The sequence below is a fragment of the Bufo bufo genome, chromosome 5, assembly GCF_905171765.1.
Source record: "Bufo bufo chromosome 5, aBufBuf1.1, whole genome shotgun sequence".
NCBI classification, from domain to species: Eukaryota; Metazoa; Chordata; class Amphibia; order Anura; family Bufonidae; genus Bufo; species Bufo bufo.
In genome coordinates, this window is record NC_053393.1 from 35,639,158 (window position 1) to 35,656,675 (window position 17,518).

A 17,518-nucleotide genomic window follows, 5' to 3' on the forward strand; every position below is an offset into this window, starting at 1 on the left:
ACTGTATTAGGGTAGGTTCACAACTGCAGCAGTTAAATCTGGTAGTCTGCTCCAGATTTACTTGCCGTAGATGTGAACCTACCCTTGGTCTACTGACACTTTTCTGACTATTAACCTCCATTCATTACAGATGCCATAAAGCACATGCACCCTGCTGATGTGTCTACACAGGAAATAGGGGATAAAAGTGTGCGCCACCAATATGGCTGCCATCTCCCCCAAGGAAGTTTTTTTTAAAACCAAATTAACCGATGCAGCAGTTATTTCTTTGCAACATATAATACAGAATTATAAGACTAATTTTTAAGCTTTATTTATCTCCTACACTCTTCCGCCATCTATGTAAAAAAAAATTGAGCAGGTGCGTCATAAATACGGTACCCTTTCTGAACGCCATATTGCTCAATGTATCCAAACCAGATGACTGACAAAAATAAACTGATAACTCAACCCCCGATCCAATTCTAAAGCGTCTGACTCCATTCATATACCACAAAACTAGATGCCTGCAGTCACCACGTCAGGAATTTATACAGTTACCATTGAACTTAAAGAAAGCTGTAAAAAATCTCTATGCAGTGAGACCCTTCCTCAGTGGCAGCTGTAGGAAAATGCTGCAGTTTTTTCTCAGAAACCGCATACGAAGTTCAATGGCAGCTGGCCCCATAAAGAGTTGCAACCTTTCCTATAACAATGGTTTGATCATATTTAGTTTTGTTAGTTTTTTTAGTTTTTTAATTAAAATATTTTTTTCTGTCCTTTTTTTAAAATAAAACGCAGCTAAAAACGATGTAAAGGCATAATTTGTAAATTGGTTGTCATTGAATGAGCTCTCAAATAACCACAAAGCCAGGAAAAATATGGTACATCCCCTCCTCCTATTTCATTGCTGTCCTATTCAGGAGGATCTTTATTGATATTTGTGTGTTTGGTGTCACTAATCTGACAAGGTGATCCAGATTTTGTTTAGACCAGTAGTTTACCAACTAGCTGAAAACCGTAGCCCGGTAGGAGTCTTGTGGTCTGGTATAGTGGTAAATACACCACTGGGCATGTTGTTTAATTACGCCAAATATTGGGAGTCCAGTCAATTAGCCGGAGGGGAGAATGGTTACATAGTTGGACCCCCCTATATCTGTGCATTATATAAAGATGACCACTAGGGGTCCCTGCAGAGGGGATTGTAAAAAAACAGACTATCCAGTTAAAGTTTTTATCATGTCCAGACTATATATACAGTTTGTAACAATTAGATGTCTCTCACCACACTTTGCTGTTTCTCCCACAGTCCGTGATCCAGCAATTTCCCGCCCCGTGGAATCCACGCACCAACACTGTCCCCCTTCCTGGCATTGCATAGACTTATAACCCCCATCATCTTCACAAGATGGTATGTATAAATCCCCCATACGTGCAGATGTAAAGCGCTGAACTTCACAAGCTCTAGGACCTGTAGGAGAAATCAGAGGACACAGATGTATCAGCTGTAAATACATAATTATATACAGGAGATACCCAGGTTATACCAGCATGCTCCATATCACTAATAAACAGGAAGATGTATAACTTATACCAGCTGTACATATATAATTATATACAGGAGATACCCAGGTTATACCGGCATTCTCCATGTCACTATATACAAGAAGATGTATAACTTATACCAGCTGTACATATATAATTATATACAGAGATGCCCAGGTTATACCAGCATGCTCCATATCACTATATACAGGAAGATGTATACTTATACCAGCTGTACATATATAATTATATACAGGAGATACCCAGGTTATACCGGCATTCTCCATGTCACTATATACAAGAAGATGTATAACTTATACCAGCTGTACATATATAATTATTTACAGGAGATACCCAGGTTATACCGGCATTCTCCATGTCACTATATACAAGAAGATGTATAACTTATACCAGCTGTACATATATAATTATATACAGGAGATGCCCAGGTTATACCAGCATGCTCCATATCACTATATACAAGGAGATGTATAACTTATACCGGCTGTACATATATAATTATATACAGGAGATGCCCAGGTTATACCACATCTCCATATCACTATATACAGGAAGATGTATAACTTATACCAGCTGTACATATATAATTCTATACAGGGAGATGCCCAGGTTATACCAGCATGCTCCATATCACTATAATACAGGAAGATGGTAAAACTTATACCAGCTGTACATATATAATTATATACAGGAGATGCCCAGGTTTATACCAGCATGGTCCATATCACTATATACAGGAGATGTATAACTTATACCAGCTGTACATATATAATTATATACAGGAGATACCCAGGTTATACCAGCATGGTCCATATTCACTATATACAGGAGATGTATAACTTATACCAGCTGTACATATATAATATATACAGGAGATACCCAGGTTATACCAGCATGCTCCATATCACTATATACAAGGAGATGTATAACTTATACCGGCTGTACATATATAATTATATACAGGAGATGCCCAGGTTATACCAGCATGCTCCATATCACTATATACAGGAAGATGTATAACTTATACCAGCTGTACATATATAATTCTATACAGGAGATGCCCAGGTTATACCAGCATGCTCCATATCACTATATACAGGAAGATGTATAACTTATACCAGCTGTACATATATAATTATATACAGGAGATGCCCAGGTTATACCAGCATGGTCGCATTATCATCTATATACAGGAAGATGTATATCTTATACCAGCTGTACATTATATATTATATGACAGGAGATACCCAGGTTATATCAGGCATGGTCCATATCATTAATATACAAGATGTATAACTTATACCAGCTGTATCATATATATATTATATACAGGAGATGCCCAGGTTATAAGCAGCTGTACATATATAATTATAGACAGGAGATCCCAGTTATAGCAGCATGCTCCATATCACTATACACAAGAAGATGTATAACTTATACCAGCTGTACATATATAATTATATACAGGAGATGCCCAGGTTATACCATCATGGTCCATATCACTAATACAAGAAGATGTATAACTTATACCAGCTGTACATTTATAACTATATACAGGAGATGCCCAGGTTATACCAGCATGCTCCATATCACTATATAGAAGATGTATAACTTATACCAGCTTACATATATAATTATATACAGGAGATACCCAGGTTATACCAGCATGCTCCATATCACTATATACAAGAAGATGTATAACTTATACCAGCTGTGCATATATAATTATATACAGGAGATACCCAGGTTATACCAGCATGGTCCATATCACTGTATACAAGAAGATGTATAACTTATACCAGCTGTACATATATAATTATATACAGGAGATACCCAGGTTATACCAGCATTCTCCATATCACTATATACAGGAGATGTATAACTTATATCAGCTGTACATATATATTATATACAGGAGATCCCAGGTTATACCAGCATGGTCCATATCACTATATACAAGAAGATGTATAACTTATACCAGCTGTACATATATATTATATACAGGAGATACCCAGGTTATACCAGCATGGTCCATATCACTGTATACAAGAAGATGTATAACTTATACCAGCTGTACATATATAATTATATACAGGAGATACCCAGGTTATAGCAGCACGGTCCATATCACTATATCAAGAAGATGTATAACTTATACCAGCTGTACATATATAATTATATACAGGAGATGCCCAGGTTATACCAGCATGCTCCATATCACTATATACAAGAAGATGTATAACTTATACCAGCTGTACATATATAATTATATACAGGAGATACCCAGGTTATACCAGCATGGTCCATATCACTGTATACAAGAAGATGTATAACTTATACCAGCTGTACATATATAATTATATACAGGAGATGCCCAGGTTATACCAGCATGCTCCATATCACTATATACAAGAAGATGTATAACTTAATACCAGCTGTACATATATAATTATATACAGGAGATACCCAGGTTATACCAGCATGGTCCATATCACTGTTACAAGATGTATAACTTATACCAGCTGTACATATATAATTATATACAGGAGATGCCCAGGTTATACCAGCATGCTCCATATCACTATATACAGTACAAGAAGATGTATAACTTATACCAGCTGTACATATATAATTATATACAGGAGATACCCAGTGTTATAGCAGCATGCTCCATATCACTGTATACAAGAAGGTGTATAACTTATACCAGCTGTACATATATAATTTCTATACAGGAGATACCCAGGTTATACAGCATGGTCCATAACACTGTATACAAGAAGAAGTATAACTTATACCAGCTGTACATATATAAGTATATACAGGAGATGCCCAGGTTATACCAGCATGGTCCATATCACTATATACAGGAGATGGTATAAGTTATACAGCTGTACATATATAATTATATACAGGAGATACCCAGGTTATACCAGCATGGTCCATATCACTATATACAAGAAGATGTATAACTTATACAGCTGTACATATAATTATATACAGGAGAGGCCCAGGTTATACCAGCATGGTCCATATCACTATATACAAGAAGATGTATAACTTATACCAGCTGTACATATATAATTATATACAGGAGATACCCAGGTTATACCAGCATGGTCAATATCACTGTATACAAGAAGATGTATAACTTATACCAGCTGTACATATATAATTATATACAGGAGATGCCCAGGTTATACCAGCATGGTCCATATCACTATATACAAGAAGATGTATAACTTATACCAGCTGTGCATATATAATTATATACAGGAGATACCCAGGTTATACCAGCATGGTCCATATCACTGTATACAAGAAGATGTATAACTTATACCAGCTGTACATATATAATTATTATACAGGAGATACCCAGGTTATACCAGCATGGTCCATATCACTATATACAGAAGATGTATAACTTATACCAGCTGTACATATATAATTATATACAGGAGATACCCAGGTTATACCAGCTGTACATATATAGATATATACAGGAGATGCCCAGGTTATACCAGCATGGTCCATATCACTGTATACAAGAAGATGTATAACTTATACCAGCTGTACTATATATTATATACAGGAGATACCCAGGTTATACCAGCATGGTCCATATCACTATATACGAGAAGATGTATAACTTATACCAGCTGTACATATATAATTATATACAGGAGATGCCCAGGTTATACCAGCATGCTCCATATCACTATATACAGTACAAGAAGATGTATAACTTATACCAGCTGTACATATATAATTATATACAGGAGATACCCAGGTTATAGCAGCATGGTCCATATCACTGTATACAAGAAGGTGTATAACTTATACCAGCTGTACATATATAATTATATACAGGAGATGCCCAGGTTATACCAGCATGCTCCATATCACTATATACAAGAAGGTGTATAACTTATACCAGCTGTACATATATAATTATATACAGGAGATGCCCAGGTTATACCAGCATGGTCCATATCACTATATACAAGAAGATGTAGAACTTATACCAGCTGTGCATATATAATTATATACAGGAGATACCCAGGTTATACCAGCATGTCCATATCACTGTATACAAGAAGATGTATAACTTATACCAGCTGTACATATATATTATATACAGGAGATGCCTAGGTTATACCAGCATGGTCCATATCACTATATACGAGAAGATGTATAACTTATACCAGCTGTACATATATAATTATATACAGGAGATGCCTAGGTTATACCAGCCATGGTCCATATCACTATATACAGGAGATGTATAACTTATATCAGCTGTACATATATAGTTATATACAGGAGATCCCCAGGTTATACCAGCATGTCCATATCACTATATACAAGAAGATGTATAACTTATACCAGCTGTACATATATAATTATATACAGGAGATACCCAGGTTATACCAGCATGGTCCATATCACTGTATACAAGATGTATAACTTATACCAGCTGTACATATATAATTATATACAGGAGATGCCCAGGTTATACCAGCATGCTCCATATCACTATATACAAGAAGATGTATAACTTATACCAGCTGTGCATATATAATTATATACAGGAGATACCCAGGTTATACCAGCATGGTCCGCTGTGGGTTAGGACTGTAGAGTCATAGAGAATTCTGCTGTCATGTGCAGTTATGCTCTGTCCTTTCTTAGGAGATCACCGCACCCATCTTCTTGCATTATATGACGCCATCTCAGATCTTACAAGAATGATGAGGTCACTTACATCTGAATCTGCCTGAGGTGATTAGCTGAACTCCCAGAAATCGTCTTGCAGCATATGATAGATGGCGCCGTTTCTGGGAATGACCGTGAAGGGGGAAGTCCTGAAAATACGGTATCATAGATTTCATCCAGCAGCATCTCCAGACCTGTAAGAACAGAGACATAGGACATTATATTCTTCATTATCATTGACGAATGGATTGAAAGGTGGCTGGAGGATGAGGATGAGCAGCAACAAGACTGATGGAGTTGATAATGAGCACGTATTTGAGAAGCCTGAAGTCCCAAACAGAACCTGGGACTCTTTATTGGAAGGTTTACCATAGAGTTAAATAGTTAGAAAAACATGGCTGCCTTGTTCTAAAAACAGTCCCACAGTGTCCATAGGTTGTGTCTGAAATTGCAGCCTCCATTGTAGTAAATGGGGTTGAGCTGCAATACCACACACAACCTGTAGAAAGTAGAAAGGTGTGGCGCTGTTTCTGGAACAAAGCAGCTGTGTTTTTCTATTTCTGAACAACTCATTTAAATTGCCTTGAAGACAATGATAAACTTATTATACTAGTTAGAGTCAGGAAGGAGCAGAATGCTAGAAACACTGGAATATGGTCAGCAGTCATCCCATTATCATCACACACTGGATAACAAAGGGAAAATCTCCATTATACTGCTGCTGAAGTCAGATAACACAGGATGCATCACTGACAAAAGTGATGGAGACAGTTCACCTCCTCCTCTCTTCTCCCTACCCCTACAAAGGGGACAGTTCACCTTTTTCCTCTCCCTGCACAGGTAAAAGTTCACCTCCTCTTCCCTCCTCCATCTCCCTGCACAGGGGACAGTTCAGCTCCTCCTCTCTCCTCCCTCTCCCTGCTCAGGGGACAGTTCAGCTCCTCCTCTCTCCTCCCTCTCCCTGCTCAGGGAACAGTCAGCTCCTCCTCTCTCCTCCGTCTCCCTGCTCAGGGGACAGTTCAGCTCCTCCTCTCTCCTCCCTCTCCCTGCTCAGGGGACGTTCAGCTCCTCCTCTCTCTGCACAGGGGACATTTCAGCTCCTCCTCTCTCTCCCTCCTCTCCCTGCACATGGGACAATTCAGCTGCTCCTCTCTCCTCCCTCTCCCTGCACAGGGAACAGTTCAGCTCCTCCTGTCTCCTCCCTCTCCCTGTACAGGGGACAGTTCAACTCCTCTCTCTCCTGCACAGGGGGCAGTTCAACTCCTCTCTCTCCCTGCACAGGGGACAGTTTAGCTCCTCCTCTCTCCTCCCTCTCCCTGCACAGCGGACAGTTCAGCTCCTCCTCTCTCCTCCTTCTCACTGCACAGGGGAGAGTTCCGCTCCTCATCTATCCTTCCTCTTCCTGCACAGGAGACAGTGCATCTCCTCCTCTCTCCTTCCTCTCCCTGCACAGACAACAGTTTACCTCGTCCTCTCTCCTCTTTCCTCCAACTCCCTGTACAGGGGACAGTTTAGCTCCTCCTCTCTCCTCCCTGCAGAGGGACAGTGCATCTACTCCTATCTCCTCCCACTCCCTGCACAGGGACAGTTCAGCTCCTCCTCTTTCCTCCCTCTCCCTGCAGAGGTGACAGTGCATCTGCTCCTCTCTCCTCCTTCTCCCTGCACAGGCGGACAGTTCGAACTCCTCCTCTCTCCTCTCACCTCCAACTCCCTGTACAGGGGACAGTTAGCTCCTCCTCTCTCCTCCCTGCAGAGGTGACAGTGCATCTCCTCCTCTCTCCTCCCTCTCCCTGCACAGCGGACAGTTCAGCTCCTCCTCTCTTCTCTCTCCTCCTGCAGAGGTGACAGTGCATATCCTCCTCTCTCCTCCCTCCTCCCTGCACAGCGGACAGTTCAGCTCCTCCTCTCTCCTCCCTCTCCCTGCACAGCGAACAGTTCAGCTCCTCCTCTCTCCTCCCTCTCCCTGCACAGCGGACAGTTCACCTCCTCCTCTCTCCTCCCTCTCCCTGCACAGCGGACAGTTCACCTCCTCCTCTCTCCTCCCTCTCCCTGCACAGCGGACAGTTCAGCTCCTCCTCTCTCCTCCCTCTCCTGCACAGCGGACAGTTTCAGCTCCTCCTCTCTCCTCCCTCTCCCTGCACAGCGGACAGTTCACCTCCTCCTCTGTACTCCCACTCCCCTGCACAGTGTCACTACACTCTACCACAGAAGTTAATAAGTAATTTTCTAATTTCTTATGTCCAGCAACTCAGACAAGATATTGTCAGTTTGTATGTAATAAAGACTGAGAATGGCTCATAGAGTGGGCCCACTGCCTCTAACTCACCTGTGCCCTCAAGTTCCCGTCCTAGGCGTCAGCACAGTAGCAATATCCAGACACCTCTGGAAATGATTCTCTAAGAGATTTAAAGGACTTGAAGGTATTTGGAAACCTGCAAAGAAAAATAAATATGACACAATTATGCTGTAAGGAGCTACCTGAGTGATCTGTGACCTTCTTATGTAAACTGTAGAGGATGTGATTTTTAAAAAAAACTTTACATTTTTTATTTTTAAAAACTTAGCCCATCCTATTAGTATTATATTGTAAAAAAAATATATTTTTGTTTTGCATTTTTGGCAGTGTATTATTTCTTCATAATTATCTATAATGCAATAAATTTTAAATAAATATTGTAGAGATGAACGAATCAATTCTACTCATTCAGAACTCATCACAGATTTTTCCATTTGGAAGGAAATCTAATTTGCATATGTTTGGGTTTCTGGGAAAGATATTCAAATTTGCTTTTCTTCCAAAAGCTTTAACAAAGCTAAGCCTGCCTGATGTCATCAGAAGTAAGATATGCTGATTTGCATATATACCGGTATATGTTTCTCAGAAGTCCAGAGCAGCGTTGCCTGCCTTACAATACTCCTCATGCATACTAGGTGCTCTCCATAATGAGAAGTAGTTCCCACCAGACCAGGGAAATTGAAGCATATTTGATTCGATTGAATCAATTCAGACCTAAATTGATCTTTTTTTATTTTCTCATCTCTAAAATATTGCTTGTGCTGACATCTAGTGGCCAAACGATACACACTGCAGACTGGTCCCAACAAAATGCATCTCATTTTACAGCCTGCAGTGAAATTGAATCTTATTTTAGACTATGACTGGTCTATGGCTCTGCCTCAGATGACACACAAAAGCTACAGTTCTCACACTGGTCACTGGCACACTCTATAAAGAATTGCTCACTTGTCAGCTTTCCATTTAGACAGAGTCAGATGAGCAGAGTCATCTCATGGAAACGAGCAGTGTATAATGTGATGGAAAAATGAATGCTGCCAGCAAAGGAAGCAATATGGAGAATCACCATACATTAGTAAGTGCCCCATATAATACTACTCTATTACCTCCATACCCTGTCCTAACAATAATACCATCAATGCACATATAATGGTGCCACACTGTGTACAAATAATAGTGCTGTACAATGGCTGAATTATACAACAGCACAGTGCTCACATACTGTCACATATATCATGTACAGTGCCCCAATAACTGCCCCACACAATCCTCCTCTAATACCTCACAAACCATACAATGTACATACTGTATGTCACCATATAGTGTCCAAATAATAGTGCTGTACAATACCCGAATAATACCACAACAGAGTGCTCAAATAATACCTCAAGCACTGGCAAACATATCCTATACAGTGCCTAATAACAGCCCATACAATGCTCCTCTAATACCTCCCTACTCTATAGTGCCATACTTGGCACATGCAATGGCACTATAAATAATAGCGCTATATAATGTCTGACTAATACCGCAACAGTGCTCAAACAATAGCACCTTATTGATATACAGTATATTGTCTTCTGCAATGCTTCTCCCATACCACCTTAATAACAGCGCCATGCAACGCACGTGTTCTGCCACCATGTGGTGTCCAAATAATAGTTCTATACCATGTCTGAATGATACCGTAACAGAGGGCCTCACATAATACCTCAAGCACTGACCAAATATATGATATACAGTGCCCAATAACAGCCCATATAATGCTCCTCTAATACCTCCATACTCCATATAATGTCCCCATAGAGTGTCCAAGTAATAGCGCTATAGATCCTGAATAATACCACAACACTGTGCTCAAATACTGTCACATATATGCTATACAGTGCCCACATACCGGTGCCAGAAGCCAGTGCTGTGGGCTCCTGCTGTGAACTGTCCTGAGACCCCAGATGGTGGAGACCTCTTATAATGGGTCCATAATGTCTGACTACACCGCCATGGTGTAGTCAGTGCTGTCCTACATACACAATATAAGCAGCCCCGTGTGACGTGTGCGGGGATGGAAATATCCATGATCTGTGCTGGTACTTGTAGTTCTTTACCTGCTGAAACTGGTCACAACATCGAGCACCATCCGGTCGGTGGTATCACCAGTTACACTGGACGGGGGTGAAGCCGCCATCCTCGCCGCACTGAGGGGATTCTTCTCACCGACATCGTGCAGGATCCGGCGATCTCTAACCGCGCACCTCTGGGGACCTGGAAAGTCCCATGGCGACATGATTATTAACCCCATAACCACCGTTCAAACCTTTAAAACCAGCAGTTCCACCATAGTTTTGCATACAGTATTTTTTTTTCATTGAGGCTAAAATATCACGTTCTCATTATTTCCTGGTCATTGTGGCGGCAGCGATTCCGAGGCGTGTTGTTTATGCTCTATTTTTAATAAAACTAAAAAAATGTATTGTAATAAGGCTGAAAAAAATTGGGGGGGGGGGGGTTAGACTGTGGGGGCCCAACAGTTGTGAGGTCTGCCTATGGTCAATCTGATAGTTGTGGGTCCCACCTCTGGGGCCCGCTCCTATCTGACGTGTGGGGCCCCATCGCATACCCCAGAAATGGAGAGGAGGCTGCGCGTTCTCCAATAACTGCTATGGGAGTTCTGATGGATATAGGATGAATGTCCAGATGGGTCCTTAGAGGTCCCTAGATGTGATTTCAGCCGAGGAGGGACATCATAGGTCTTAAGATTAGTGGGGGTCCCTGACCCTTTGACACTAAGCACCAGAATGAATCTGTTAGGCAGATCCCCCCCCAAAGCTCTGCAGATAAGACTCACACTGCAGTGGCGCCCCCATCTGGCGGGTCCCATAGATCTCCATGCCTTCGCTGTCCACACACCAGCACTCGCCCCCGGCTGCTGCTGATCACATTGGACGGGTTCATAGTCTCCGGGTTCTGTGCAGCGAGGGATGAAGGACGTGGAGCCGCCGCTCAGGTATCCGGACAGTAAGGTCTGCTGCTTCTTCAGACGACAGAAGGATAAACCGGAAATATGTAAGAGGTGTGAGGGCTACACTCAAGGGGGCTACACGTCAAGGGGGCTACACGTCAAGGGGGCTACACGTCAAGGGGGCTACACGTCAAGGGGGCTACACGTCAAGGGGGCTACACGTCAAGGGGGCTACACGTATCTATCTATCTATCTCATATCTATCTATCTATCTATTATCTATCTATCTATCTATCTATTATCTATCTATCTATCTATTATCTATCTGTCTATCTATCTATCTATATATTATCTATCATCTATCTATCTATCTATCTATCTATCTCTCATATCTATCTATCTATCTATCTATTATCTATCTATTATCTATCTATCTATTATCTATCTATTATCATCTATCTATCTATCTATCTATCTATCTATTATCTATCTATCATCTATCTATCTATCTATCTATCTATCTATCTATCTATCTATTATCTATCTATCTATCTATCTATCTATCTATCTATCTATTATCTATCTATCTATCTATTATCTATCTATCTCATATCTATCTATCTATCTATCTATTATCTATTATCTATCTATCTATCTATCTATCTATCTATCTATCTATCTATCTATTATCTATTATCTATCTATCTATCATCTATCTATCTATCTATCTATCTATCTATCTCTCATATCTATCTATCTATCTATCTATCTATCTATCTATTATCTATCTATCTATCATCTATCTATTATCATCTATCTATTATCTATTATCTATTATCTATCTATCTATCTATCTATCTATCTATTATCTATTATCTATCTATTATCTATCTATCTATCTATCTATCTATTATCTATCTATTATCTATCTATCTATCTATCTATTATCTATCTATTATCTATCTATCTATCTATCTATCTATCTATTATCTATCTATTATCTATCTATCTATCTATCTTATATCTGTGTATATATCATAGCAAGTAATGAATACATTTTGTATGGTTATATAACCCAGAACCTTAGATATTTAGCTGAGCTGCAGTACCCTGGCATGGCCACTACAGAGTGTGTGGCGCTGTCTGCTTCCAGCTCCCCTCCACTGTGTTAGGGGCCATTCACACAGCGGAATCATGGCGCTGGCGGCCGTGTGGTATGCGCGGTGAGCGTCAATCACATCTTAGCTCCATTCATTGTACTTCGGCCACAATTGGGTTCAGAGCATCTAAAGTGAACAACCGAGGCTGAAACCACAACTGCTGCCGCCTTAGTCCTGTGGCTGTGGCTCCTGCTGGGTGTCAGACCTTTACCGAGCAGATATCTCTGACTACCCCGAGGGCTCACGTCACGTTTTATGCCTCCATTTGACGTATATATTATAGAAAAAAAAAAGGATACAAATCGCAGCACACGACTTTCCTGTATCCTGCATAGTCCGGTAAAAGAAAAGTATACGTATTTTTGTATACGTTACACACATGGGAAAAACGTGATGTGAACGTAGCCCAAGTCATCAGTATCGAAGGCCTGGAAAAGCCCTTTATTACTGAAAAAAATGAAGATGTATAAAAACTACTACTAACTGTTACTTACATGTTACTGGCGAGCCGGTCCTTCTACTGCCAGGAACCTCTGCGCCATCAGCGTCTGCACACCAGCAGGTGGCGCCATTTCTATCGCACTGTATATTCCTATAATATGGTGGGGTTTTATAATAAACGTTTATCACAATGGCAGATAGTGGATGAGAAATGTGCGAGGCTAGAGACACTGCGCGCCAACTATTGGTTGGCTTACTTCAGGCCACGCCCCTTTAACACTAAGACACACCCCCTTTGGCGAAACCAGGCATGGTGGATTATTCTTTCATCACATTTCATTCATAAATGGGCCGCAAACTAAATTGTGCCAAATTGCACCATATTTTAAACCAAATTCTAGGCGCAATCACATTAGTAAACGTGGGCCAATGTTCATTGCTAGACGAGGAGTATAAGGGAAATAAAGCTTAAAATCTACATGAAAAGTTCTAGAACTTTCTTCCAGACTATGAGTCAGCTCCTCGCCATTTTTAGGATGTGTCTGCTGTCAGTGAATGAGGATGCCCTTGGAAGTGGATACGATTCTATCCAGTCTAGACAATGCTCTGTGAGTATCCAGTATCTCAGTATGCTCTTCCATGTGATACACAGTATTGCAAGTAGTCTCTCACACCGCGTTGCTTGCAGGCTAGCTGCTCCTGGTCACAAGCCTGACTGTTACATGGAATGAAGACTAGGTGGCTCCTTCTTTCTACCCTTCAGCTCCAGCCTCAAGTCCTCTGCAATGGTTAACTGCTCTGTGGGCCAAGCTATTCCCTGAGGCGTTGGGGCCTTGTGACGAGCCAGCGCGCTCAGCTATTTCTGAACTGCCATAGGAAGCGAATGGAGAGCGCACAGCACAAGCGCGGCCACCACTCCATTCTCCATTCATTATTTTTGCCACTCCTATAGAAGTGAATGAGGGTGGCCGCGCTTGCGCAGTGCACCTGCACCTATTGGACATTGGTGTTTCCCAGCAGTATTAGACCTATATAACACATCATATTATATATTCAGCATGTAAAAAGCAATACAGTAAATAGCAATCACTTAAAGGTATAGCAGGATAGCGCTACAGTCCAAAAGTTCAAATAGGTGGAGTGACCACCGCAACATTGTCAACGTTAACCCATACCAACACAGCTTTATGCAAAGGACACAAGTTTTTTAAAGGGGTTGTTTGAGTGGTGACTGATGGCCTATCCTGAGGATCTGATCGGTGGGAGTCCAACTTTTGGCACCTCTCTGATCTGTGTGTAGAGGCCACATCTCTCCAATGAAGCCTCTTCCTCGGTGACGTCACATTCATCTGTAACATGGCCTGGGGGAAGCTCAGTCCCATTCAAATGAATGAGGCTGAGCTGCAATACCAAGCACAGCCACTGTACAATAGATGGCGCTGTGCTTGGTAAGCTGTGGCGAGGTCAGAGCACTCACCAGAGCACCATGACCATGGTGTCAGGAGTCGGACCCCCACCAATCAGATCCTGATGACCTATCCTGAGGATAAGGCTACTTTCACACTAGCGGTTTTGCTGGATCGGGCAGGGTTCAGCAAAAACGCTTCCGTTACTGATAATACAACCGTCTGCATCCGTAATGAACGGACGGTTGTATTATCTTTAACATAGCCAAGAAGATCCGTCATGAACTCCAATGAAAGTTAATGGGGGACGGATCCGTTTTCTATTGTGTCAGAGAAAACGGATCCGTCCCCATGGACTTGCGTTGTGTGTCAGGACGGATCCGTCTTGCTCCGCATCCCAGGACGGAAAGAAAACCGCAGCTTGCTCTTCGGTACGAGAACGGAACGTAATGCATTTTGGAGCGCTCCATTCTGTTCAGTTACGTTTTCTCCCCATTGACAATGAATGGGGACAAAACGGAAGCGTTTTTTCTTCCGGTATTGAGCCCCTATGACGGATCTCAATACCGGAAAATATTAACGCTAGTGTGAAAGTAGCCTAAGTCATCAGAAACCCGAGCTTCATTTTAGCCCTCCTACAGGTTTGCCACAATGTAACAGTGGAGCTCTGGTTGTTTAGCTCACAGAGCATTGTCTAGATTGGATACAATTGTATCTACTTCTCAGCTGAGAGGTGTACAGGTTTACTGCCTCTGAATGGAAACCAGAGTGTTCTCATTCACTGACAGCAAATTACTGTACTGTCGTGAAAATAGTGTGGCACTGAAACATACAGTCTATTATAAAGATGTCAAACATTCCATTTATGTATATATTAAACTGTATGCTGCTGCCATCTAGTGGTGAAATCTCTAACTCCATCACTTAGTAACATGTCTTCAGGGAACCTCTACTATGACTTTCTGCTTTGCTAGAAATAATAATCATTAATGTGAACTGAAACCCCATTTAACATTAAGTGACACTCGCCCAGCATCTTAATCTTGTGGTGCGACAATCTGCAGGTCTCCTTAGCCTGGCATGAGAGCACTGACCCTGCAGGATAAACACAGCCTTTTACATTGTATCATTACCTGTATAGCCCCTCCTCCGAGCACTGCGGGATATAGGGGGCTCCGGCGGTGAGGGCCTTTTCTCTTGCAAGTTCACATGGCAGCAGAGGTTGGGAGTCCAGCTGGTACTCTGTATGAGGCATATGTCACTATTAAATGAATTGTCAGCTCTTGGGGCAATACATCGAACTTTTCACATGTTGAGACAATAGCGGTCAATTGTCTGGGTGCATTCAGGACTGCAGGGGTACGGGGGCATCTACTGGACATTACCGCGCTCATCGCTTTATTATAGCACCATAGATCACTCTATTTAATGGGGATATCCCTGAGATTTTTAAAGGAGAACTCTCATCCAAAACGTAAGATTTGGATGCACCTCCGAGCCGTCTTATGTGCACTTGTCTGCCATATTGATTTCTCCTTGCCTTCAGATATGGTTCCCCTAATGCAGCCTACATTTCCCATCATGCCTCTGGGTGGAGTTTCATCACACTCAGGAAAGCAGTGATAGATCGGTGACATAGAAAAGCTGCCCTCAGACTCTGCGGGCAATCCTGTGCGATGCAGCTTCAGCCTGTCTTCCCTGCCTCCTGCTTGTGATTTGAGTGGTTTCTCCATGTGAGTTATTACAAGCAGGAGGCAGGGAGAGCAGTGTGAAGCAATGGAGATTCTGTACAAATAGTATTGACTGTGTGAGTCAGGGCAACTAGTCAGTGTATGGAGTAAACCGCCTGGTTTCTTAGACAAGGCAAAAATTGTATCTATGGCAGCTATATGGAAGGACATGCAGAGGGACAAAGAGGCGGAGCTTAATAATTAGGGGAGGGGTCTGAGAGCTGCCAGTAGGGATATAATAGATGCAATCCATTAATTCACAGGAAGTCGGCCACACAGGAGAGAACGCTCGGAACGGTTTGTCAGATCACATGACCTAGGTGTCTATAATGAGAGAGTTCAAAATGTATGGATATAGCTGAGCTGGGAAGAAACAAACGACACCGCTAGAATATTTCTGGTGAGGTAGCATCTCCAAAAAGAATCTTACTGGAGTGCTTCTTTATCCCCTTATGAGAAACACAACGTACAGAAAAAAAAAAACATACAAAAATTTGAATAAAAAGTAATAAATAGTTGTATAGACCCTAAAATGGAACTATTAAAAATGAAAGCGTGCCCGCAACAAGCAAACCATGGCACAGCTCTGTGAAAGAAATATTTAAAAGTTAATGCTGTCAGAACATGGCAATGCAAAGAATTTTTTTTCAAAGGTGTTTATTTTTTTAAAAGTATTAAATAAAAAAAACTATATAAATGTGGTATAACCGTAACCGTACTGACCCGCAGAATAAATTTGTCATGTCCTTTTTAGCACACAGTGAACACTGTAAAAACAAAACCCCCAAAAATCTTGGCGGAATTTCCATATATTTTTTTTTTTATTTCACTGCACAAGCAATTTTTTTCCTTTTTTCCATTATAAGCTATTGGATTGTATTATAAACAGTGGCAATAAAAAACATTCCCTTATACGGCTATGTGGGCAGAAAAAAAAACGCTCTTGGAAAGTGGGGAAGGGAAAATAAAAATGGAATATTAAAAACAGGCTGTGTCCCGAAAGGGTTAAAGAAAGCCTTGTAGAGTTGAAGGACCAGCACTAGCAAAATGGACACGTCTATGTACTGCCACCTAGTGGTAGAATGTATTACTTCACTGCACTGCTAGATTTTATCCACTTTGGTCACTTGAACAGAAATGACACAACATGAGGCTTAGGGCTCATGCGGACGAGTGTGTGTGTGCCGCGAGCCGCGTGCACGCCGTTTGTGGATGCGGACCCATTGACTTGAACGGGTCTATGATCTGCAAGATAAGGTCCGCAC

The 17,518-nt window shown here is 41.4% G+C and overlaps 1 protein-coding gene across 1 annotated transcript in view; it reads right to left on the reverse strand.

Moving 5' to 3' along the window:
* TG (thyroglobulin) overlaps window positions 1-15,778 on the reverse strand; it is a 174,274-nt gene extending 158,496 nt beyond the window's left edge. The window contains 12 exon segments of the mRNA XM_040433830.1: window positions 1,265-1,450; window positions 6,311-6,362; window positions 6,364-6,455; window positions 8,588-8,611; window positions 8,614-8,693; window positions 10,663-10,710; window positions 10,712-10,760; window positions 10,763-10,819; window positions 11,403-11,472; window positions 11,475-11,611; window positions 13,171-13,268; window positions 15,657-15,778. Of these exon segments, the coding sequence (XP_040289764.1) occupies window positions 1,265-1,450; window positions 6,311-6,362; window positions 6,364-6,455; window positions 8,588-8,611; window positions 8,614-8,693; window positions 10,663-10,710; window positions 10,712-10,760; window positions 10,763-10,819; window positions 11,403-11,472; window positions 11,475-11,611; window positions 13,171-13,268; window positions 15,657-15,778 (1,015 nt within the window).
* Window positions 15,779-17,518: the final 1,740 nt, after the last annotated feature.